General features: G+C 34.4%; 2 protein-coding genes across 2 annotated transcripts in view; both read left to right on the forward strand.

Annotated features, from left to right (window-relative positions):
• LOC115987958 (TMV resistance protein N-like) overlaps positions 1-26,716 on the forward strand; it is a 67,865-nt gene that overhangs the window by 18,056 nt on the left and 23,093 nt on the right. Inside the window, exons 5-6 of the mRNA XM_031111574.1 lie at positions 1,089-1,892; positions 1,970-2,773. Coding sequence (XP_030967434.1) covers positions 1,089-1,892; positions 1,970-2,755 — 1,590 coding nt within the window. The 3' untranslated portion in view covers positions 2,756-2,773. The remainder of the gene's footprint in view (positions 1-1,088; positions 1,893-1,969; positions 2,774-26,716) is intronic.
• On the forward strand, positions 16,766-18,067 carry LOC115985118. The gene has a single exon (XM_031108086.1). The coding sequence runs from the start codon at positions 16,766-16,768 to the stop codon at positions 18,065-18,067; it is 1,302 nt and encodes a 433-aa protein (XP_030963946.1).

A 26,716-nucleotide genomic window follows, 5' to 3' on the forward strand; every position in this document is an offset into this window, starting at 1 on the left:
ATGTGAAGCTCTTGAACTTTTCAACCGGCATGCCTTCCGAGCAAGTAAATATGGGGAAGATTATTCAGAACTTGCAGAACAGATTATATGTTATGCCAATGGCCTACCGTTAGCTTTAAAAATAATTGGTTCTGATTTGTGTGGAAAAAAGATACATGAATGGAAAAGTGCATTAGAAAAGTATAAAAACATTCCACATAAAGATATTCAAGAAATACTCAAAATAAGTTATGATGGATTGGAAAAATTTGAAAAGGAAATTTTTCTTGATATTGCATGTTTTTTTAAGGGTTACAGCAAGGATAATGTTGTAAATATATTAGATTCTTGCAATTTATATTCCGAGTATGGTATTGGAAAACTTATTGATAAGTGTCTCATAACCTTGGAATATGCCTATGAGCCACGGTATGACTTTTTGTCAATGCATGACTTGCTACAACAAATGGGTAGAGAAATTGTTCAACAAGAATCAGAAGAGCTTGAACAACGTAGTAGGATATGGCGTTATAAGGATGCTCATAAGTTACTAACTAGAAATATGGTATACATTCTTTGCTTCTCCATTTTTTCAAAATATTTCTTTATTGGATTTTCCCTTTACAATATTGAACAAAATATAATTTTCTCAATATATATTTTCTTTAAAGTTTCAAAATCTTTATACTTTTGTCAAATTCTATTATGAAGTGTGACTAATTTTTTGTCTTAAGCAGGGATCAAATAAAATTCGAAGCATAATGTTGCTCTCACGTGAACGAATAGAGATGCCATTGAAACCTAAAGTTTTCAAGAGGATGAAAAATCTCAAATTTCTTGTAGGCAATGTACATATTGGTGAAGCACTTGAATATCTCCCAGATGAGTTAAGGTTCCTTGAATGGCGTGAATTTCCTCTATCCTTATCTTCCAAATGTTGCCTTCCTCGACAACTTGTTGTACTCAAGATGTTTGAGTCGAACGTTATATTGGAGAATGTATTCAAGAAGGTATAAGTATTAGTATTTATAAATTTTAATTTCTTTAAATGTTATTTTTAAAAGCTGTTGAAGATAAATTTTGTTTTTTTTTTTAAAAATTTTTCATAGGGGTCCCAGAATGAAAATTTGAAAATGATCAGTCTAGAATCTTGTGAATTCATTACAAAATTACCTGACTTGTGCTGCCCAAACTTAGAGGAATTGAATCTTAGAAATTGTGAAAATTTAATTGAGGTTCACGAGTCCATTGGACTTCTTGAGAAGCTTAAAGTATGGGATCTCTATAAATGTTCAAAACTTCAAATTCTTCCAAGTACGCTCATGTTGAAATCTCTTGAAGATTTTAGCCTATTTGGTTGCTCAAGGCTTAAGAAGTTCCCCGATATTCACCCAGAAATGAATTGTTTGAAGAAATTGGAATTGGAACTTAGTGGTATTAGAGAATTGCCTTCATCACTGTTGTACCTGACTGGACTTGACGAGTTAGGACTATTTCTCTGCTGTAAGCTTAGGAATTTTCTAGTTGGGGCCAATAAATCACAAATGCGGGAGGAAGAAGATATTCCTTCAGCCAAATTGAGATTGGCGTGCAATTCCTTTAATAACTTTTCGGGACCTACTGGGTTTCTGTGCTTGACAGAATTGAAACTTAAACATTTGAGAATTCAAGTTGAATTAGATTCTTGGATGCAGCCCGATTACTTCCCAGTATTGACACTTTTAGATCTATGTTTCACTGATATTGTTACCATCCCAGAAAGTATTAGTAGATTTCCTAGATTACTATGTCTTAAAATTCATAATTGCAAAAAGCTTCGAGAAATTCCGAGACTTCCACCATCTATAAGAACTGTGAATGCACGGAATTGCGATCGGCTGGATACACAATCATCAAGCAGATTATTGAATCAGGTATTTCTCTCTTTCTCTTTCTCTCTGCAGTTTAAGTTATAAAGAAACAATTTATATTAAACTTCAATTTCTTGCAGTTTCGAGAAATTCTAGGGATTCCATCAAATACAGTCGCTGAAGCTGCAACAAGCTTTGATTCCGAATGGCCTCAACGTTGGAATTATCTTATGCTACCATTAACTGAGATTCCAAAGTGGCTCAAATTCAACCATAATCAGAGTTTTGGAAATTCCGTATCATTCTTGGTCGGTCCCAAATTTTCAAATTTGGTTGTTTGTATTGCTTTTCCATCGAAGGATGTGTACAAAGATAAAGGGTACTCATGGTCTGTTCACATTTTAATCAATGGTAAAGAACAACTCACAGTGGGCATGGAGGCGAATAGTAATTCTGACCATGTATGGTTAATTTATCGGAAAGTGAATATATCAAATCCATCTGAAGAGAATCGCATTGAGGTTGAGGTTAAGAAACCTTGGAATAATATTTCTTTAAATAGGGAGAGGATTTATGTAGAATGCATCTGTTGTCCTCAGAAACCCAATATATCTCCCCCCTCATCTATGGATCAATGTGCTTTCAACAATGGGGAAGAAGATTTGGGCCGTGTTGGAATCCGATGCCGACTGCGGAGAAGAAACCATCGACCAACCCATGCTAGACGTCCCCAAAAACACTACTTGTCCCGCTTTGGATGGCTTCGAATCCGATTCCAACTTTGGAAACGAAGCTCCAAACCCCGGAGACGGAGAATTACCAATGGGTTTCATGATGAGGGTTCATCTTCAATCCCCAATACCTTTCTCAATGATGATACCAATGCCAATCTGTATCCACCATCAAAGAAGACAAAACCAAGTTGATCCAACTTTGAAGAGAAGGTTTGCCTCTTTCTATTTCTCTAAATTTAAAGGCTTATTCATAGGATTGTTGCTCAAGTATATATTGTGTTTCAAGTAAATACAAGAAGCATTTAATTTCTTTATTTCTTTTTCATTTAGAATAATATTTGTCTGTTTATTCATCATATTTGTCTGCTTGTAAGATTTTCCAAACTTCAATTTTACCAAATAACGAGTATGCTTGCTGATTCTTCGAAATTGAAATTCAAGTCAAGCTGTTCGATGAAATGCTTCTTCAGGATATTGAACCTGCTTGCTTAGCTGACCTATGCTACTCATTGAGCCAATTGTTAAGGTTTTGTTTTTAATTTCTACAAAAATATTTCTATTTGATTACATATTTACTTATGCTTTTCTCCTGGGTTTTTAAATTTTAATATTGTTAATTGTCATAGATGTTTCTTTGCTTTTATTGATTCGCTAAATAATATTACTTAGATTGTTCATAAATTTATTGAAAGATAAATGACATTGGACAAGGATGCATTGAGCTGGCCCCAAAAGCCTTTTCTTCTGTAGAACTTGCCTTGAGAGTGGGGCTCACTTCTTCATATTATTCATATTTGATTGGTTGAGGTTGAGGAATTATTTAAGCACATGTTTTTATTTGCTTGTTTCTTTCTTTGTTACTTAGGAATATTTGAATTAATGATAATGTGAATGCCACAACTTTGTCATTGTTGAGATAACAATTGTACCTACTGATAAAACATCTTTATCCCTTAAGTTTTTGTGCTTAAAAATGATTCTCTAAAGCTTTAAATTAAATTCTCAAAGTAGTTTCAAGTCATGCGGTTGCCATTGGAAAAGAAGACAATCAGTAACTGATATGGAAGGGAGCCTCGCTTCTCCATAGTTAATGCTCAGATGGAAGAGCAAAACTTAGAGATATGGCTCTCATATGTGGGCTGCCCAGTGGAAGCTTGAACTTCCATTTAAATTCCTTATTTCCTTTGGAAACTACAAAATGATTGTCTTCCAATGATTAGGGAGTTAGCAAATAGGAATCTCTTCACTGATGCTTCTTGCCCTTCAATCTCTTCACTGATGCTTCTTGCCCTTCATGTGCTATAGAAAAGGAATGCTTGGATTACCTATAACTTAACTTGTGTGATGTGGTTCAGATCACCACTCACCATTAGAAGGTACTTGAGTCAAATTCAAGTCATAATTGTGTTGCTACTTGGCTGGAAAGTGTAAGGCCAGTGCAATCACTTCACTGTATTCTTTCAACAATTTTTGGGCTATTTGGATACATTGAAATAAAATAGCACATGAAAGAATAAGTGTTAATTCTAGATTTTGAAGTCCTAAGTCGTAGTGCTTACCTTTATACTATTTGTAGGGATGCAACAAACATATGGGAAGTGGACACTCCTGTTAAACCACCTAATGTACTTTTCAACAGTTACCTTGGCAGTATAGAACATGATCAGATGCTGAAGGTATGGATTCCTCTCTTTTTTCGTGATATGTCTATATGATGGTGTAAAACTTGTAGAGAATTTGGTAAATATAATTATTGTTGGATAGTTCATACAGTTGTATGTGTATTATTTTTCAATAAAGAAAAAATTGTTTTTTGTTTATGCCACTGTGTCAAACTTAACTTTCTAGCATTTAATTGTAAGCTTCAATCTTTGAACTTCAATAAATATATAGATAGTGGGTTCAAGACACATGTTGCATATATATTGCGTAAATTATCCTTGGGTGTCTTCTTTAAAAGTTATTTAATAGGAATGCTTTCAAACCAATTCATTCAAAGATAAGTTTAAAACCATTTGTCTGGTTTTGAGAAAAGAAGATTGTCTTGAATAATCATGTTCTAATTTTTATGTAGGGGTGCAGGGGTGGGGCTGTAGTTTAAATGCTTTGTACATCCTAGTATTCTTTTAGCAGTACCTTGTGGCAGAGGGTGGAAAGATTGAAATGGCAGCTACTTGTGGGATGGTGGCTGGGTATGATGGTTTGAGCCTAGGGGTAGATATGCTGATTGATGTAGGCCTAAAAGCATGGGTATGATGTAGAGTCGTAAATTTTTATTCATGATTTTTAACATCCCTTTATGCTTGCGGAATGGGTATCAATTACTGGAAGAGAAGAAGTTTGATTTTGAATACTGTTATGAGCAGATTAGCTTGTGCAAGTCATAGCAGATTAGTAATACTGTTATGTTGTAGTGCTTGCCACCTTCTATTTAGTCATGTTTCATAAGGTCTTTTTAAATAATCTCTCATAAATTGGAAGGTCTTCTTTTTTCTGTTTTTTTTTTTTTAAAGGGCCTCAGATAAAGTTGCGTTAGTACTATTAAACAACTTTGTAAACAATGAGATGCATCTATGTCTTGGAGTGGTTTTCACTTGTGACTGTATAATCACTGTATACCTATGACATTTCAACATTGGGTATTTTTTTTTTTTTTTAAGATTTAATCACTCCATCAAGAATATGATTACTGCTAATGTTCATTAAAACAATGATGGTTTTTAAGTAAAATTGAAATTTGTAGTTTCTGGGTAGCAGTTTCTGTATCTGTTTTAAATAATCGTTGTAGTTTAAGAACTTTTTATTTATTTTGGTGGGATACTCTCTTGATATCATCCCTCTTATCCAAATTACATCATCCACAATAGCCAGCCTTTTGGAACCAAAAGTTTCTCTTCTTAATTGCACCAAAAAGGAATAAATTTCATTACATTACTAGATTTTGTACATCATTTTATTCATAATTCCGAAGATATGTTAATTTGGAGATCTGATAAGGAATGAGTGCACTATAAAATCCAGTTGTCACTTATTCTTTTGAAAGCTCTCTCTTCCTCATGAATTGAAGCTCATCTCCCTCATCAAAAGCGTTGCTTCTTGGCACTACTAATAAAAAAATTCCTAATTTTCCGTGTATTCTGTTCAAAGCCTTGGTAATCAGTCTTCTTCGTGGAGAAAGAGAATTTTCTTTGATTCACAATCCTTTCTTTGAAAGTTGCAATGGAACACTAGCTATCTCCTCTTTGATTGTGCAATCACTTCTGTTTTGGGGCCACCTCAAGAATTGATCTTCATCTTCAACATTATTTTTTATTATTTATTGATTCCATCAAAACTAGAAGTTTTGAATTCACATCCAATAAATTATCCATTTATAGTTTTTGGTAAATGTTGTTCTAACTAAAAAGTTTTGACTCTGAAGATATTTAAGGCCCCTCAACTATATTTATGACGAGCATTAGTATACTAGGAACACTTTGGCCTATTCACTTGACTACCCACTCCAAGTCCAAGTCTCAGTCTTGAGTCCTGCTAATGTGAGTATAGTAAGGACTCCAAATAATAATATATACCATGCACAGAGCATCTATAGTTTCTGTGTTAATGCATGGAAAACCACATCAAAGTGAAAAGAGAAAACCGGTAAAGGATTCTAATATGCCTAAACAAGCTCTATAGCAACTGAAGAAGACACCACGACATTGGGAGACAATTATACTATAGGAAGCAACATTTTAATAGCAAAGAAAATGTCCAAAGAGTTGAATAATTAAAAGGAAGCCAATAGGGTATTAGTTTAGTTATGGGAATAATTTCCTCAATGTTACAAAGCAAAGTCCAATGAGCTATAGTGTGGGTTTAGGAATTACACTTTCTAACTACATGTAAAGCTTGCCAACAATAGCATGAAGTTGATGCCAAGCTAGTATCCACTATTAGTGGTTCTATGGACTAGTGAGATCTGCATAGAGAACTTTGGGTTCGTTGAATTTCATTTAGTTCATTTCCCTCCATCAAAGCCTTTCTAAAACAAAGCTTTGAGTGCTGTTCTTGCTTCTACTATAAGAGGACCATCCATCCATCCTTATTAGCTTGATACAAAACAAATAATGTCATTCTTATGATCATGGCCATCTGTCGCAACACATGTTTGGTTGTTTGTTAAAGTTGCATCAAAATTAACTTTGACAAAAGGGGGAGGAAGAGGTGTTCATGTTCTGGTACCTTTGTACCTCAGTAGTGGATTCCCAGGCTTGCAAATGAGTTTTTGTAGTTTGAGATGTGCTCCGTGCATTGGATCAGTCATAGTCCTACGTACCATCCGTCTATTCCTTTGCATCCAGATTACATCACAACATATGGTAGCACACATTGATAAATTTCTTACCTCTTCTAGTGGGACCTTCATGGAGCTTTTTGAATTGAACACTATTTGGATCCATTCCTCCATAGATGACAGGTTGAGCTCTTAAATTCTAAAAGGTCGTTGGGGATGACCACAAATTCCGAGTCACTAGACACTTTAAGAATAGGTGCTATATGGACTCTTGGGCTGCATTACACATTTGCAGTTTAGGTCTTCTATTGAAAATATCAAGCTTAGCATCACTTTTGTTATGGGAACCAACATTAAGGTTATAGTTCTTACCCCATTTCTATCTTTGTCTGTCAGTGTGCTCCATTCCATTTTTCCATCATTGTTCTATTGATGCACTCCATACGTCATGACAAAATTATCATTGTTCTGTTGATGTTCAACATACGTCATGACGAAATCAATAAAAAATAGCCGTATAATAATTTATTTTCCTTCTTTTTCCAAGCAATCAATCGTTGAGACTTGGCACACGGTGGTGATTGTGGCAGTGGCAATGCCGCAACTGCAAGGTTGAGACTTAGAGAGAGCAAAGCATGTCGATGGAGGAGAGAGATTTAAGATTTTGAAATATTCAGATAAGATGGGTTTGATGAGTTAACTCACTGTTTATTGTCTAACAACAGTTGAGTTTTTCAGAGTCAAGTGCTTTAAATTTTAATTGACGTGCCACTTTTTACACCCTTGATTTATTTTAGATGCATCATAAAACTTGTGTTATCACCTCCACCATCTCCCAATCCTGATATTCAGCAATCCTTCATAACCTTAACGATGATCTTTGTTATGGGGTCTCAGGAACGATGCTCTACACAATGGGGGCCAACCTTGCATTAAGAAGTCCAGCAAGAGAATCTAGGAAAGAGCACAAGAGTTCTCCCTTCTCTCACTGCTGACCTTCTACAACATGAACTTGCAGCCACTTTATTCATGTATAAACATCACGAACACTTAGCCATGGAATTCAATTGAATCAAGTAACAAGAAATATTCATTGCTAAATAAAAATTAGTACATGAAATCACAACTTACATAAAATTGAAGGCAGAATCGGTTTAGGTAGAATAGTTTAGTCTTGCGTCAAAGTTTCTTTCTTTCTCTTTTTATTTTTAGCTCTCTCATATTTTGGCCGATTACACACTGTTTTTGCCGAAACATGGAAGCCAAGACACAATTTGTGGCTGGTTACATGAAAAAGGAGGATGTGGCATGTTAAGGAGGAGGTGTCATACTGTCATATGGTGGCAATGTTTGTTGTACAAGAAGTAGGTGGTGCCAAGAAATAAGGCTGGTGGTGTGAAAGGGAAAAGCATGAGGCGCCATGGGCTGGAAACTTAAATCTTTATTTGAAATATGGTACTTAAGTTTCTTCTTAACGCACTAAGTCCCCTGCCTTTCAAGATATTCTGCAACATCACCCTTATCACTCTTGTTTACCTTCCACATCAATTTAGTAAATGTTGTCTTTCAATTTTAATCACCATTTACTTAAGATATTACATGATGACCTTTAATGAAATAATGCACACATTGGTTCATTATATCACAATTATTATTGCACATATTGGTTTTCAATTGCCCTTACATCGTAGCATTATTTGAGACACTGCCAACGATTATGTTCTATTGTGGCATTTTCTATTTAATGGGTCGGTTGGTGTATAATATATTGAGATCTTCTTTTCAAATTCCAAATAAAATGTTCAATGCCACTTGTTTGAGGAGAAATGTTAGTTTATAATATATTTTCCGTACATATTCACCTTTGAATAATCTAAAATCAAGGACCATCATTGTATTTATGGTTTTAGCCTTAATAAAGGATATTTGCCTCTCTAATTAGTCTACTATGAGGCCTACATACCCTATGCTACATATTCAACCTCTTCTCTTGTATTAGGTTGAACAAAAAACACACCTAAACAATTTCATCTACAACCACACCTAAACTCATACCCAATTTCATAACTTACTTGGATGTCATTTTGTGATTAGATTTCAGCATTTACACGTGGGACCCACACATAAACTCAATGGGAAAAAAAAAATTGGATGCACCAATAGTAAAATGACACTTAACTGTGTCCTGAATTTGGGCATGGAGTTAGGACTTAGATGCATTCATAGACTTCCCCACAAACTACACATTTATTCCCATATCACAGTTTTTCTTCATTGAAGTTATGGATTCCTCTATCTCTCTTTTCATTATATGTCTATATGACCTAAATTATATGTTTATATATATATATATATATATATATATATTTTTTTTTTTTTATTTTTATTTTAATGGGACCTAAATTATACATTGAGTGGGCATGAGCATGGTTAACGGACCCTACACCTCTCAAATCTAGTGCCATTCTAGACTCAAATCCATCTAAGGCCCAATTTTCTTTTATGTATGTAGAATTTGTGAAGAGGCTATGGAAGTGAGACATTGTGCAATGGAGAGAATGACATCAGGATAAGTGATGGTGTTACTTCAAATGTGTGGATTCAAAAGATGCAGCAATGTTTGGATTAATTTTATCTAGGGCACTAAATATAAGGATTTCAAAAAAGCACAACGTTCAAAACAATTATGTAAAAATATAGACAATCCATAGTTTTCTGAACACAAATTAACCAAATCTTGGGCAAAGATATGAATTGGGCACATACCGGTGGCAATTTGATAATTTTTTTTTGGATGGACTTACTATTCTTGAGGATGATTTATTTAGAATTTTTTTTAATAAAAAAATATGATTTGAATGTGAAGATTAGCTCATAAAACAAAGAAAAAAATCATATGTATTTGAGCCTAGTCATTGTATTTTGTTAGGTAAGTGGGATGCAAATGAGACCATTATCATGTTGTTTCCTTTGGTATGATGGTATCATTTTGTTTTGCAGTAGGCATAAGTGTACTGATATAATGTAGGTGAATTTAATTCAGATGTATATTAACCCTTTATGCTTGTGGCGATTTCATGAAAGAAAATATAACATTTTAATTTAGACTTTCTGTGTGCCTCTCTAATGATGTTGCAAAATATTTAGAGATCTTCAATCCAAAAAAATAAAATAGAAATGGAGCAAAGAGGAGAGAAGAAAAGAAGCCCTATGATGAGAATGTTAAAAATGGGATGTGGTAGTTCTTATCTGAAGAGCATAAGCCCAACAAAGGTCTTGTGCTTGGTTCCTTAATAAAAATGATATATATCTTTCTAGTGGCTGCATTACATCTACTATGCAATTTTAGCTTGTTGTATCTCTTCTCATGAGTTTGCATTTTCTCATTCCCCTGAGAGAAAAATTGAGATAACATATAGTCTTTGAAATTGATTTAAAGCTTTGTGATCATTGATTGTCAACACCTTCACTATTTTGGAGTTGCAATTGTTTCCCCTCATGCTTTGGTTGCAAAATCACATGTTCATTGCCAATGGTAATGAGAATGAATCAGTGTGTTTAGCTGCTAATACATTGTGTTTCTATTAGTATTGTTGTGGTCATTTTGTGAAAGTATTTAAATTATTTAGTGTAAGGTAACATGGAAAGTGCCTTTTGAACTTTAAAGTTCATGGTAATGTGGATAGTGATTCTAAATTTTTGTTTTTTATGAAGAAGATTTAAAGGCACATTGTTGTAAGGTTGTCACATGGCTTGGCCCCCTGTTTTGTTTCTTGGCATTTCTGTGATTTGACCTGCTTTGACTCATACAATAAATCTGTTTATTAATAACACTTCAGTTGTTTGTTAATATATACAAAAAGTGTAATTTTCCTCGAATTGGATCATTCAATCAAGAATGAGTACGGTGACAGGGTACCCACAATTTTCATAAAAAACAGTAATATGTTAGCTTATGGTCAATTTTGGTGCATTGATTAAAGAAACTTGAAACATATCTCAGTCAATTCCCTAGACATGCATATACTTCATAAGTTGCATCATTTTAAATTGATTGCACCAAGGCATCCGATACATACTCCATCAAAATTTCAAAACTTGTTCCTCACATTTGTGTAGTAAAACAATATTTCTTCCTACTTTTCAAGCAGATATCTAATCAAAATCAATACTATAGGAGGTTAGCGTCAACCTTTTATTTGTGGAGTAGTTAAGTTTGTTTTGGTACCAAGGAAAGATTATATCAACTTTGGATTAGAAACTTTTTTTTTTTTTTTTTTTTTGAGATAGTTACAAATATGCTACTAACCTTGTTGATTGAACCATCCCCCCCCTCCCCCCCTCTCCAGACCCCCATGCACTTTGTGCATGGGAAGGTGCCAATTAAGCTATAAACTCTTTTATTAAAACAACATCTGAAAGGTGTAAGATCAGCATAGTAAAAAAAAGAAACTAGCCTTGGACCCCATAAAAAAAAAAAAAAAAAAAAAAACTAGTCTCTGTGATTAGAATAATGTAGGCATGATCTGACACAATTTCATTGGGCAAAATCGAGGCTGTAAAGCAAGCAAGTGAAGAAGCAGGTTAAATTCTAAGCTGTTGAATATAGTACTGACCCACTCCACCCATATGCAAGTTACATTCTAGTCAATTGGCAGGTTCTCGAGCCTAGGGCATAAAAGACATAGAATTTCCTATACAGTTGATGCTAGATTCTAATTTTACAAAACAAATTTCATATATATATATATGAAAACATGCTTTCAATCATGCTTTGTGAAATGCTTGATGCTTGGTGGTGGTGGCAGTAAAAGCATTGAAGCCAGTTCAGGCCTGTTTATGGTATTAGGGAGTTAAGGAAGTTGATTAAGCATTAAAGTCAGTAGGGTAGATGATTGCTTGAAGCCCATTTGTCCGTGCTCTGATGGAGTGTTAGGCCTTGTTTGGTTTAAAAAAAATGGTCACTCATCACTCAGTATTCATCACTCATCACTCATTACTCATCACTTAAAATACTCCCAATTTCCTACTCACCTGTTTGGCACATTTTTTCAATTTCTCATCACTCAATTTTTTCTACTTTTTGTGGGACCCATACCTGAGCACTATGTCATAAATTCTGTTAGCCTACCCGCCTTCCCCCTCACTCTCTTCATTTCATTCTCTTCCACCTTCAGTCACCATTGCCCTGTTACTCTCACTGAAGCTATCCTCTTTCTCTTTCATTTCTCATGTACACACACATCAACAAGAACAATCCTATCCCAAACCTACGGCCAGACCATCATAAACATACAAACACAAATGAATACAAACATAAACTCATAGGTACCCACAGATGTTCAAATCAAAACCCACAAATACCCAAATCAAAAATCACAAATACAGACCTTATGCCCAAATCAAATCCGAACCCAAACCACAAATCTGAACCCATAACAGCCACCCACATCTCAGATCTAAACCTACCACAGCCACACCACAAATCTAAACCACACACACACACACCCACACCCATGTCTCAAAAATCAAAACCCTATAACCACATCTCAAATCCGAACTCTGCACCCATAAGATAGAGAGAGAAATTTTTTTTTAATCGCCTGGGTATTGTTGTTTGCCTGGGTTTCGGTCTCCGCCTGGGTTTCAGTCATGAAAAAGAGTTTCTTCGCTCTAGAAGTTCGATCAACGAATGGAAATTTATGGGTTTTTGTTTCTGGGTATAAATTTATGCATGTATGAAAATGGTGGAGTGGGTTTAAAGAAGAAAGAAAGAAAGAAAAAGAAAGAAGAAGAAGAACCAAAAAAAAAAAAAAAACATTGGAGTGGTCTGAAGAAGAAGGAAAAAAGAAGAAGAAGAAGAACCAAAAAAAAAAAAAAAAAAAATTGAAGAAGGAAAAGAAAGAAGAAGAAAAGAACCAAAAAAAAAAAAAAAAAATTGAAGAAGGAAAAAGAAGAAGAAGAAGAAGAAACCAAAAAAAAAAAAAAAAAACGTTGGAGTGGGTTTGAAGAAGAAGGAAAAGAAAGAAGAAGAAGAACCAAAAAAAAAATCTGAAGAAGGAAAAAGAATGAAGAAGAAGAAGTTGGAAAGAAGAAGGAAAGAAAAAAAAGAAGAAAAAAAAAAACGTTGGAGTGGGTTTGAAGAAGAAGGAAAAGAAAGAAGAAGAAAGAAAAAAAAAAAAAAAAAAAAAACGTTGGAGTGGGTCTGAAGAAGAAAGAAAAATAAAGAAGAAGATGAGGGGAAAAAAAAAAAGCCTTGGAGTAGGTCTGAAGAAGAAAGAAAGAAAGAAAGGGAAAGAAGAAGAAGAAGAAGAAGAAAGAAAAAAGGAGACAATGTCGTTGGTGATTTGACAATGCATTGATTGAATGGGCCCCATTAAGACAGCTTATTACAAAATTGCTACTGAGTCATGGGTGATGAGTCTTGAAAACAAGGAAAATGTGTTTTCATTTTTGGTCTTTATCACTCAATTTTTTGAGTGATAGGATTACCAAAACCGGATGATCAAAACAGAGTGATGGTGTCCAAACAAAAAATTTTCCGTGGGTCCCACAAATTTTGGATGATGAGTGATGAAAACACAATTATATCACTCAAAACTCACTCATCCAAACAACCCCTTACTCTCCTAAATTGTTCTAGAGCAATTAAAAAGAGATTCTTTAACTAGAAAGAATTCAATTCAAATCTAGGAGACCTATCAAGAAGTTTTCAAGTTGGGTAGGTAAAGAGTTTAAAGTCCTGCTTCTCCATACAATGAACGATGGCCAAGAAACTGCTTCAGATTTTTCAAAGTACTTTTAACCAATCACATGACTATTAAAAACAACCTGTGAGTCACACTTGACATTGGAGGAACCTCCTATTTTGGTTTGAAGGGTTCAAATGGCCTTTTTGATCCTTCAAAAGTTCTCATATACTTACCCCCAAGCTGCAAATTGATCCTGGCGCTTCCTCACAGGTTCAACTGCTAAAACATCAAAAGTTCCTACCACCTCTTTATGCAGCTCTATTTCCTTTCTATTGTCATCAATAACAGTTTCAAAATTTAGATTTTCTGGAGGGGTTTGTTTTGCAAATTCCTCAACTTTTTCAGGGCAAAAAACTCCTTGTTTCAAGTCAGAATTGGGAATTTTCACTTTTTAATGTGTGGTTATGACTACTTGCAAATTCTTTTTACTAGTCCTAGCCAAAAAAGTGAAAGAAGATGAGACCTCAATTTGTTGTGTACCCAAATGGGGAAAATCTATTCACACGGTGTGTGTAACACTGTTTAACAATCTTCGCCCTAGCCAAAATACCAGGCTTTTTTTACCTGGTAAGCTTATTTACCAAACTGTTTGTTATGTAATCAGTTTCGAATCAAAATGGAACTCGAGTCTATAAGTGCAGATTTTTTTTAAGGATCGCTTTACTGCTTGAAACTGGAATCACAGCAAAATTGTTTCAAAATTCGTCACATAACAAAATAGTTTGGTAAATAAGCCTCAACAACGCAAAAGACCATGTTAATAGAGAAGAGTGATGTGGCATTATGGTTTAATCTCAACCGTATGTTAAGGGAGTCGGTGATGTGGCATTTTGCCATTATGATTGGGTTGCTACTGGATTTGCTTATCAGACTGACACGAATGACTATGAGGTTGTAAAGTTCTCTTCCTTGTGTGCATTTGAAGCGGACATTGAGGCTGTGGTTTATACACTCAGCTCAAACTCTTGGAAAAAGATTGGAATCTCATTGAGACTCAACAATATCGAGTCTTATTTTGTTACGTCTACATCTACCACATTTGTTAGTGGGGCTTTGCATTGGTTGGGATATACTAATAAAGCATTATTGTGTATAGCTCACAGTAAGGGATGTTAAAAATCATAATAGCATTCAAATACTGGAGGGGAAGAAGTTTGAATGCTATTATGAAATTTTCCATCTTTATTGCATAGAAATAAGAAATTCATGGAGGTCTAATATGCTCAGAAGAAGGTATTGTGTGATTGCTTGAGGAGGTTCAAGAACTATTGTTTTTTGCAGAGCTACCTCTCCCTGATGAACAGAAATTACTACCACAATATCTAATGGAGTTCAAAACATGATTGTATCATTTGATGTCAATAATGATAAATTTGCAGAGATGCCTCTCCCTGATGAACAGAAACTGCTACCACAATATCTAATGGAGTTCAAGGGGAATCTGGCCTTTTAGTTCAAAAGAGAGTCCAGGCTCGACCCTATGGTAGCAAATTACAGCGACGCAATGTTTCACTTGACCCAGAAACTTTACATGAGAAGATTCTTGATATTCCAATTCAAGGAGGCTCAACTATAACTACTATCATGGAAAGTCTTGTGTTACAGCAACTGGGCTATATGGATAAGAAGTGAAGTCATTAGTGAGCTATATGTAAGTGTGATGCAAGTGAGATTAATAATATGTTATTTCCTTTGGTATCATTTTGTTTTACAGTACACATAAAAGCATGTGTATGATGTACAGTGCTAAATTTTTATTCATGATTTTTAACATCCCTTAATGCTTGAATTGAATTTTTATTCATGATTTTTAACATCCCTTAACATCCCTAAATTTCATAATAGCTCACGATAAGGGAAAATTTCATAATAGCATTCAAATACTGGAGGGGAAGAAGTTTGAATGCTATTATGAAATTTTCCATCTTTATTGCATAGAAATAGGAAATTCATGGAGGTCTAATATGCTCAGAAGTAGGTATTGTGTGATTGCTCAAGGAGGTTCAAGAACTATTGTTTTTTATAGAGCTTTATGTTGTGTAACTTGTGTTTGCTTGACTCTGTATTTAGATAAAAGGTTCTTAATTCTTGGTGATAGTCTTTGTTTGAACTCCCTTGCTCTGTGTTGGCATTTATAAGTTTGCCGCAATTTGGTTGCCTTTGGGCTTAGATTCTTGCTACAGAAGAAGGTGACTGCTAGTGCTTGCCACCTTCTATTAGCTGGGATGCACGGACGCAGCTCCGGACCCATTGCACCTGCATCCGACGCGGTGAGACGTGGTGACGTGGGAGGGACGCCGCAGACCGCGCGTCCGTGCCGCGTCGTGCCATGTGGCTGTTCTCGACTCGCGCTGACGCGGCTCAAATCGAGCCGACTCGGGCCGTATCGGCCGAAATCGCCGAAATGGCCGGTTCAAGCCGAAACGGCCGAGTCAGGCCGAAATTCAAAAAAAAAAAAAAAAAAAAAAAAAAAAAAAAAAAAAAAAAAAAAAGGTGCAAAACGCACCGTTTGGACTTAACCTAAATACCTAAGACTCTCTCAAACACTCTCACTTCGTCCAAAACTCCAAACACCCTCTCTCACTCCGTCCCTCATCTCCCTTCTCTGTGCGACTGTGTGCTCTGTCCCTCATCTCTCTTCTCTGTGCTCTGAGCTCTCTGCGAGTGCTGTGTGCTTTGCTTCAGCCTTCAGGTGTGCTCTCTCTTCTCTTTTCTTGAATTTTTACTCTTTGTTTTTTATGATTTCTCTCTTTCAAATTGCTTAGAAATAAATTTGTGAATCTGAAAATTTGTGTGCTTGACTGCTTGCTGTGTTTTTTTACTTATTTTTTCGGTTATTGTGGGAGTTAAAGGGTTTTGTTAACCTGTGATTTGTGGGAGTTAAAGGGTTTTTTCGGTTCTGTGGTTCTGTGTTTTTTGCTGTAAACCTGGTTGCTGTGTTTTTTTTTTTGTTGTGAACTTGGTTTGATTTATCATTAATTTATTTAGTTAATAGTTATTATTTGTAGGTTATTTATGGGAGTTAAAAGGGTTTTTTCGGTTCTGTGGTTCTGTGTTTTTTTGCTGTGAACCTGGTTGCAGTGTTTTTTTGCTGTCAACTTGGTTTGATTTATCATTAATTTATTTAGTTAATAGTTATTATTTGTAGGTGAAATTGAATCTATTGAATTTGCAATGGACGAAGTTAATAGCACAGAAAGTTCACAAGAAGTGTCAAATGATGAATCTCCTCTTTTGCAGTATGTGACTAAAGTAGAAAAACCAGCTGGTGCATCTGTTAAATCAGGTGGAAACACATACTTTAAGTGTAACTATTGTGATATAGTTCTTATGGGATCCTATTCTAGGGTTAAGACTCATTTATTACAAATTTCTGGCAAAGGTATTAGAGCATGCGTTAAGGTGTCAAAGAGCCATAGATTGGAAATGCAGCGAATGCATGATCAAGTTGAGAATAATAAGTTAGAGAAAGAACAGAGAAGTCAAATTCCCTTACCCCCACCTCCCCCAAGCCGTGAGATACTTATTTCCCCATTTCGGAGACAGGAAGGGAGTGATAGTAGTCATAGTACAAATCCGGTTGATGCTAAGAGGAGGAAGGTGACTATGAATACTACTTTGAAGAAAGCATTCCAGAATAATGCTAGACATGATTTGGATAGCAGAATTGCTAGGATGTTTTACACCGGTGAGCTTCCGTTTAACTTTGCAAGGAACCCACATTATCGTAGTTCTTATGCATTTGCTGCTACTCATAGCATTCCGGGTTATCTTCCTCCTGGATACAATGCCTTGAGAACAACACTTTTGCAAAAAGAAAGAGCTCATGTTGAAAGACTTTTGAAACCAATTAAGGACTCTTGGCTTGAAAATGGTGTAAGTATAGTTTCTGATGGATGGTTAGATCCACAAAGGAGACCTCTTATTAATATTATGGTTGTATCAGATGGGGGTCCAGTGTTTATAAAGGCAATTGATGAGTCAGGTGAGTTCAAAGACAAGCATTACATTGCTGAGGTGTTGAAGGATGCTATAAAAGAAATTGGACATGAAAAAGTTGTCCAAGTCATCACTGATAATGCTAATGTGATGAAGTCTGCTGGAGCTCTTATTGAGGGTGAATATCCTAAAATATTTTGGACACCTTGTGTTGTCCACACTCTCAATCTAGTTTTGAAGAATATTTGTGCAGCAAAAAATACTGAAAAGAATGAAGTTACATATGAGGAATGTAGTTGGATTACACATGTTGCTGATGATGCATCCTTCATACGTGTTTTTATCATGAACCATTCAATGAGGTTGGCAATGTTTAATGAATTTTGTCCATTAAAATTGCTCCAAGTTGCTGATACTAGATTTGCTTCGGTGGTTGTAATGTTGAAAATGTTGAAGTTGATAAAAAGATGCCTTCAAGCCATGGCTATTAGTGACAAATGGGCTTCTTATAGGGAGGATGATGTTGGAAAAGTTTAAAAGGTGAAAGATATGATTTTAAGTGATCTCTGGTGGGATAATATTGATTATATCCTTGAATTCACAGCACCCATTTATGATATGCTACGAATAGCCGACACAGATAAGCCTTGTCTTCATCTTGTGTATGAGATGTGGGATTCAATGATAGAGAAGGTGAAGGCAGTAATATATCGGCATGAAGGCTTGGAAGATGATCAATATAGCTTATTTTGGGGTGTGGTGTATGATATACTCATTGATCGATGGATTAAAAATTGTACACCACTACATTGTTTGGCTCATTCCTTAAATCCTAAGTAAGTACATTTATTATCTATTTTCCTTAGTTCACCCTTTTAGTAAAACACACGTTTCATTTATATTTGTTTTTTATTCTTTAACTAGGTATTACTCCATTGAATGGCTTTCGGAGAATCCAAAACGCATCCCTTCACATTGGGATCATGAAATTTCTATGGAAAGAAGCAAGTGTTTGGAGTGATACTTTGAATATGAGAATGACTTAACGGTGGTGAAGTTTGAGTTTGCTAAATTTTCAGGAGGGAGGTTTCCTTCACCAAGTGCCTTGACAGATAGGTGGACCTTACTACCTTTGGTTTGGTGGCAATATCATGGCTCCGCATTTCCAACTCTTCAAACCCTTGCCCTTAAACTTCTTGGACAACCTTGCTCATCCTCATGTGTTGAGAGAAATTGGAGCACATACAAATTCGTTCATTCCTTAAAAAGAGAAACAAAATGGCTCCTGCACGCGCTGAGGATTTGGTATATGTGCATTCTAATCTTCGACTCTTGTCAAGGCGCAATGAAGAGTACATACATACAGCAACAAAGATGTGTGATATTGCAGGAGATTCTTGGAATGAGAGCGACATGCATGGAGGAGCTGGAATTCTTGAGAATGCAGCTCTTACACTTGATGAGCCAGAGTTGGAGACCATAGTTATTGGGAATGTTAACACTAGTGCTACTACTAGTGAAAGTGAAGTTCGAAGTGAAGCTATTGATCTTGAGGATGATGATCTTTGTGTTTGATTGTCTTGTTGATTATCTTTTATTTTGTTTTAGTTTCAAACTTATGAGTTGTATTCTAATTTCCGAACATCATGGAATGTTTTAGTTTCAATCTTGTGGATTGTATTTAATTTATGAACATCATGTTTTAATTATTATTTACTATTACTCTTAAATTTGGTATTTGTTTATATAATGTAAAAAAGTATGCTTAGCAATATATTAAACATATATTGTAAAAATATTTTTAATAATTTTTTAATCGTCGAGTCCTGCCGCATCCACACCCACCTTTTTCAAAAATTGCCGAGTCCCGCACCCTAGTCCCGAAACGCACCCGTGCTTCATAGTCTATTAGTCATGTTTTATAAGGTCTTATTAAATAATCTTTGATAAATTGGAAGGTTTTCATTTTTCTTTTTCTTTTTAAATATTTAAAGAGCCCCAGACAAAGTTGCAGTTAGTACAGTTAAACAACTTTGTGAACAATTGGGAATTTGAGATGCACCTATGTGTAGGAGTGGTTTTCACTATTTTATTTTACTTATATATATATCAGGAGTGGTTTTCACTTGTTACTATAAAATCGCTGTATACATATAACACTCCAGCATTCGTTTTTTTTTTTTTTTTCTTAAATAATTTATCACTTCATCAAGAATATAATTACTGCTAATTTTCATTCAAATAGTGAGTGGTTTTTAAGCAAAATTGAAAATTTGTTGTTTGTGGGTATTGGATTTTGTGTCTATTTTTAATAATAGCTGTAATTTTAAGAATTTTTAAATTATTTAGGTGGGATACTCTCTTCATTTCATCCCTCCTATCCAAATAATATCATCCACAACGGCCAGTCATTTGGAACCAAAGGTTTATTTTCCCATTCTATATCAACACAAAAACAACTTACAACTTTACCAAATCCTAACTACATTAGTAGGAAACCGGTAGAAAACACATTTTACAATTGTTTTACATTGTTCTTTTATATATATATATATGTATAATTACATTGTATATGCAAATAGAATGTTGGTTTATATACTTCATAGAAGATTCCCCTATAGAAATGCCTGAAAGGCAAGCATGTGATGTTTACATTATATAGACATATCATAAAAAATCATACATTGGCAACAAAATTATTATCACATTTGTTGGTTCTTAATTGTCCTTACATTGTAGTGTTATTTGAGACACGGCCAACAACTATGTTCTGTTGTGGCATTTTTTTTTTCTTTTATTGGGTCCATTAGTGTATAAAATATCAAGATCTTTTCGAATTCCAAATGACATGTTCAATGCCACCTCTTTGAGGAGAGATGTTAATGTATAATATATCTTCCATATATATTCTCCTTTGATTAATCTAAAATCAAGGACCATGTATAATATATCTTCCATGTATATTCACCTTTGATTAATCTAAAAATCAAGGACCATCATTATATCCTTGATTAAGGCTAAAATCAAGGATATTTGCCTCTCTAATTTGTCAGCTATGAGGCATGCACTACATATTTAACCTCCACTCTAGTATTAAGTTGAACAAAAAGCACACCACACAGTATACATCAAATCACCTATGACTACACCACACCTAAATTTATACTCAATTTCACAACTTGCTTGAGTGTCATTTTTTTATTAGAATTCGGCATTTATACATGTGACCCACACAAGAACTTAATGAAAAAAAAAATTTTGGATACACTAATCACAAAAGTAACAATTAACCATATTGTGAATTTGGGTGTAGAGCTCGGCGTGTTTCTATACTTTCTCTCTAAAGTACCCATTTATTCCCACCTCTCTGTTTGTCTTCATTGTTAGTGTTACTGTTCTTATTTTGACAGGCTCAACCTTTCTCATCGTTTAGTGATTCAGAGGCCCAAAAAAGCTGGTGAACTTAAAAACATCAATAAGCCCAAGCCCCACAGATTAGGGTCTTAACCTTTTCTCTTAACGCCCAGAACTGAATTTCTCTCTTCCGCCGAAAAAATTGTCCCAAACAAGCGAACCTCGTCCACAACCTCTGATCCTCCGACAAAGCACGAACCATCTTAGCAAGGCTACAACTCAAATCACTCGTAAGATTAAGGTGCGTTTTGCAAATCCTGGGACTCCTCTATCACTAGTCCTAAAAACATTTAAAAAAACATTTGAAAGGTCTAAGATCAGCATATTAAAAACAAGAAGGGGGTCAAATTCTAAGTTGTTGAATGTACTGACCGACTCCACCAAGATGCAAGATGGGTTACATTCTAGTCAATTGGCAGGTCTCGGGGCCAGGGCCTTGAGACATACAATTTCCTTTATAGTTGAAGCCAGATTCTAATTTTACAAGACAAATTTCATATATATGGAAAGATTAAGTGATGAAAGCTTGCTTTATAAAATGCTTCATACTTCAAAGTGAACTTTAAATAAATAATAGATCAATGACAACTTCCTAAAAATAATGTAATCCGATGAGGCGATTTTTTATATCAAATATTCACAATAACAAGCGAGGAGTTTAACATATCAAAGTGCAAACCTCAGCAAAGTAGTTCATTACTGTTTGATTTACTTTTCTTCATAATTTTTTTTTCTTTCTTTTGAGGGGAACCAAAAGAAAACATAAAACTTCTTCCCTAACTGGAATGGGTCATAGGTGCAACTAGCACGTACAACTTGGTCGGACAACATTTCTTGATCATCCAATGGTGCCACGAGCCCACGATTGAGTTACCTGAGGGTGAGCTGCCTCCTTTACACACTGAATTTCCATCCTCAGTTTTGGTGTCAACACTTAAAATTACTGGGGCTTCTGATTCTGGTGTTAAAGGTTGCAGCTGACTTCTGACTTTTGTCATACCAGTATCTTGGATCCCAGCTTCAGATATATCTCCAGATCATTGAGTCTCTAAGCCTTGTTGATACCGAGTTTGAAGAATTGATCCTGATGCTCTAATGGAGTGTCCAAGTTAGATAGGTAAAGAGCTTGCAGTCCTGCTTCTCCAGACAAGGAACTATGGCCATGAAACTGCTTTAGATTTTCCAAGTACTTTTACCAATCACATGACTATTAAAAACAATCTGTGAGTCACACTTGACATTGAAAGAACCACCTGTTATGGTTTGTAGGGATCAAACGGCCTTTTAGATCCTTCACAAGTTCTCTTATACTTGCCCCCTCATCTTTCACTTGAAACCATGCCCCCAAGTAGCAAATCCTCTCAGGTTCAACTGCCAAAACATTAGAAGTCCCTACCACCTCATTATGTCGCTCTGTTTCCTTTCTATTGTCATCAGTAACAGTTTCACAATTTATATTTTCTGGATGGGTTTGTTTTTCAAATTCCTCAACTTTTTCAGGCCAAAAAACTCCTTATTTCAATTCAGAATTGGGCATTTACACTTTCTACTGTGAGGTTCTGACTTTGCTGTGTCTCTACAACTCGTCATGTCTTTAAGAATTCTTTTTATGTCTCTTTTTATTATTATGCTACTCTAGGATTTCCAGAGTGTTGCAGTCAACCCTACGAAACTCACAGTACACCATACCGAGAGGTGGCCAGAATTAAGCAATAGGAACTTGTGCCGATACAGATAATTGTACCTGCCCAAAAACTGACGCTGAAGGCAGTGGCATTATAGCAGCCCCTCCTCCAACTGGTGTAGTTGATGTAGTTGTAGTTGTTGCAGGACCATGTGGTGGGGTGTGCCTGCCACCATCTCCTCCTCTATATGAAGATTTCCAGATCTATCGAATAGAGTTTGAGGATCAAATGGACCGTGCAATATTGTATTTGTTAAATGTTTTATGATCAGATAGGAAAATGAATTGGTGCAATAATTCGATTAAAAAAAAAAGGCAAATTAATCATCAAGATAGAAAGAAAACAAAAGTATATTACGTGTAGCCAAATGCCTTATAGCTGAATTGGAACCACCCCATGTACAAAGTGCTTAGGATCTAGGGGGGAAAAGGTTCGAACTGCGGGGTTAGCAGTATGTTATAATTATTTCTAAAAAAAAAAAAAAAAAGTATATTACGTGTAGCTTGTATATATAAATGGAGTGACAACAAAATATCACAACTCAAATGAGTTATCTAACAAACAACAAGACATAAAATCTTAACAAGTAATTGAGACACCAGAAGAATGAAGAACCTGCTAAAGTAGACTGAAAGCTCTAAAATATAATAATAATAAAAAAAAGCAATCAAATTTTCACAATTATGAAAAACTTGCAATCATTCATGCAAGGCGGCCATGAAACTGTTAGCACTCACATTAACCTCAAATTTTTAGCCAAACTAACTCAAAAACACTACTATTTCAAGTTTAATTACTTTCTTCTTCTTTTTTTTGTTTTTTCTTTTTTTTTAATAAAGATTTATCAGCCTCAATACTCTTATCACTATTATAATTAAATATTATTTCCTCTCATTCACATTTTTAATCCCAAATTTTCACAACCACAACACACAACTCAGCATAGCCTATAGACCCACAACCCAACACAACCATATGCTGATCTCAGAAGTCTTCTCACTAGTGAAGGAACTCATAGTGAATAGCCTGATATGAATGCTCTTACGGCAATATCTTTAAGGTCACTACTATTAGTATTTAGTATTACAATGGCAATTATAGAAATAAATATATACATGCAAATACATGAAAAAAAAAAAAAAAATACAAACCAAGATTTCCTTCCTCCAAAAGACCTTAAGCTCTAAATTCCATGAAGTCTCTCCAGCCATAGCTCAAAAATCAATAAAAAAAAAAAATCAAAATAATTCTTTTCACCCTTGCTAATTTAAGATTTCTAAAAAAAATAATGGTAGAGAAAGAAGAAGACGCCTCAATTGTTGTGAGCCCAATTTTCTTTTATGTATGTAAAACTTGTTCATAGGCTATGGAGGTGAGACATTGTGAGGAGTGAGGAGCATGTGCAAAATCATTGTACAATGGAGAAAATGACACCACTATCATACTTCAATAACATAAATGTGACATTGATCATAAATTTTCTATGATATTTCCATAACCCAACTAAACATTAACATGATATTACAAAAAATTTATACTAACTTCAATGCATTGAAGAAATAAAAACTATGATTAAACAAACAATCAACTTATTAGTTACACCACATAATAACTAATTTCTAATTTATATGACATTTACTCTATAGTCTATATTCTTCATCGCCTTAATTTTGTATTACATCACTAATTAAACAAAAACATCTTCATATTATTGCAACACAATGTCATGTTGTTACTTTAAAATATTTTGATTATTCTATATAATCTTCTCACATAGTAGATTACATCATTATCAGCACATCACACGGGCCCATTGCTAGTTGATGATAATTGCAAAGCAAAAAAGCCCACACAAACCTTTAGTTGTTTTTTTGTTAGAGATTATCTACATGGGAGGGATCTTTGAGCAGGGATGATGGATAGGAGATTGATGAATCTTTGATTTCTCGTCTAGACTCCAGGTTTGACATGGCCCAAAATTTACTCCCTTTATTTAAAAATTTTGGGCTCAAGTCTTACTCAAGCAAGATTACACTTGGTATAACTTGAGCTCAAAGGTTCTTGGCAATAAAAAATTTATTAAATATTTGAAAAGCTATTCAGGTAGAAGAATTTTGTCTTCCTAAATTAGGGTAGAAGACCTTATTCAATAGTAAGATGCTCCCAACAATTAATAATGGTCAAGTTTGGTATGGATGTTCCATGCACCTTCATATCCAATTGAAACGATAACATATGACTCATGAGTGATGAGTCAACAAATAGCATCCATGAAACTGTGGCTCCTTCATTACAATCATATTTGCTTGTTTATTATATACTTTATTTCATTAAAATATCAATTTTTTTTTTCTTTTCATGCACAACAACTATCATTCATTTTTTTTTTTGGTCCTCTAGAAATGAAAAGAAATAATAAAAAAATTATTTTGCTTAATCTACTGCAACTTGTTTATTTGCACAAGCATTATAACAAAATTTCATTTTGCATAACCAGTTCATGATATGATGTTTGTGATTTTTTGGATTCTTTAGGCTTTACATTATTTTATATGAGTTAGTGCGAATGCTCTAATAGAACTCATGAGTTTATTTATTTATTTATTGTATTGATTTGATATTGAAGTTGGGGTATTTAAACCACATACCTTTTGCTATAATACCATAAAGTGTATTTTTTTTTTCTTTATTAATGCTTAGAATATCTACTAAATACTAGTTGTTGCATCTTGAACCTCTATCCCCAACTTTCAAGACATTTGAAGTTGAAGATGTACCACTTAGACCAACATGTTTCATAAGAAAGTATTAATTAAGTTACAAAACTTTTAGAGAATTTGTTAAAGAGAAATGCAACTTACACAATATTTTCATTACAAATCTTAGATAGTTTGTTGTTACTGGTTATAATTTAAACTCCTACTAAAATTACTTTCTTACCACAAAAAATAGCTAATAACAACCTACCACTTAGAATTTGTTGTAAAAATTAATATTATGAACATATATTTCTCTTTATTAAATATTTGAAAAATTAGTGGAGGGTAAAAGAATTTACCTAGATATTCATTGGTAAGAGGCTCCCACAATAATAGAAAAGTTTGGTACGGTGCTATGCAAAATTTTCCATGCACCTTCGTATCCAATTGAAGCTTTGACTCATGATTTAAGTCATGAGTTAACAATTAGCTTCGTTTCTAAAAAAAATAAAAAAATTAGTGTACACGAAGGTAAGGTTCATTCCATTATTTTTATACAAACTTGAAAAACAACTTTTGCATGTTGATGCGGGCAAAAATAGGCAAATACTATTATTTTTTGAAATTACTAATATTTTACCACTGTTTAATAAATATGTAGCACTTACTTTTTTGAAACTCGAGTTTGACATAGAACTCGAGTTTAGAAAAATCGAGTTTCTTAGTGGCCGTTTGGTAACGTTGTTCTAGTAACGTTGTTTGTATTTTTTGAAAATACATGTGGGTGAAAAAGTGTATGAAATACGTGTAATGTTGTTTAAAAACTGAAAACATATATTTAAACACATATATCAAACGACCCCTTAAAGTTTATAGAACTTGAGTTTCTTGTGATATATAACTTATAGATTTTACTAATGTGTGCTCTAAAAGCAGACAATAGTATATATTTTTAAAAAAAATTTTACTAAAAATTAAAAAAAATTTAACAACTTTTTCAATTTTGAATAAAATTTTTTCAAATAGAAATTTATTAACGTGCTCTTATGGCACACGTTAACCAGAACATAACTTATTACATGTGTTTCAAACTCTTTTGCTAACTTTTTCACTGCCTTTTTTTCACGTGACCTTGACAAAAGAAAGAAAAAAAGAGAGGCCCACTGCCACAATTGTTCAATTCATATGAATACTTGAACTAAATAGGAGCTGATGTTAACAGTGAAACAATAGGGAACTAACTGCGAAGAATGATGCTAATAAGCCTAATATTAACATCACTAATCACAAACTGGCTCAATGTGCAAAAAAATTTTGACATAATTTTTTTTCTAATGTGAAAAATGAGAATTGTAGTTGAGACTTATAAGTAATAGTCTTAAACCCAT

Source organism: Quercus lobata, chromosome 4 (genome assembly GCF_001633185.2).
Source record: "Quercus lobata isolate SW786 chromosome 4, ValleyOak3.0 Primary Assembly, whole genome shotgun sequence".
NCBI classification, from domain to species: Eukaryota; Viridiplantae; Streptophyta; class Magnoliopsida; order Fagales; family Fagaceae; genus Quercus; species Quercus lobata.

Excerpts from the sequence above, each read along its gene's own strand:
- LOC115985118 (XM_031108086.1), top strand. The coding sequence starts at position 16,766 with ATGGACGAAGTTAATAGCACAGAAAGTTCACAAGAAGTGTCAAATGAT.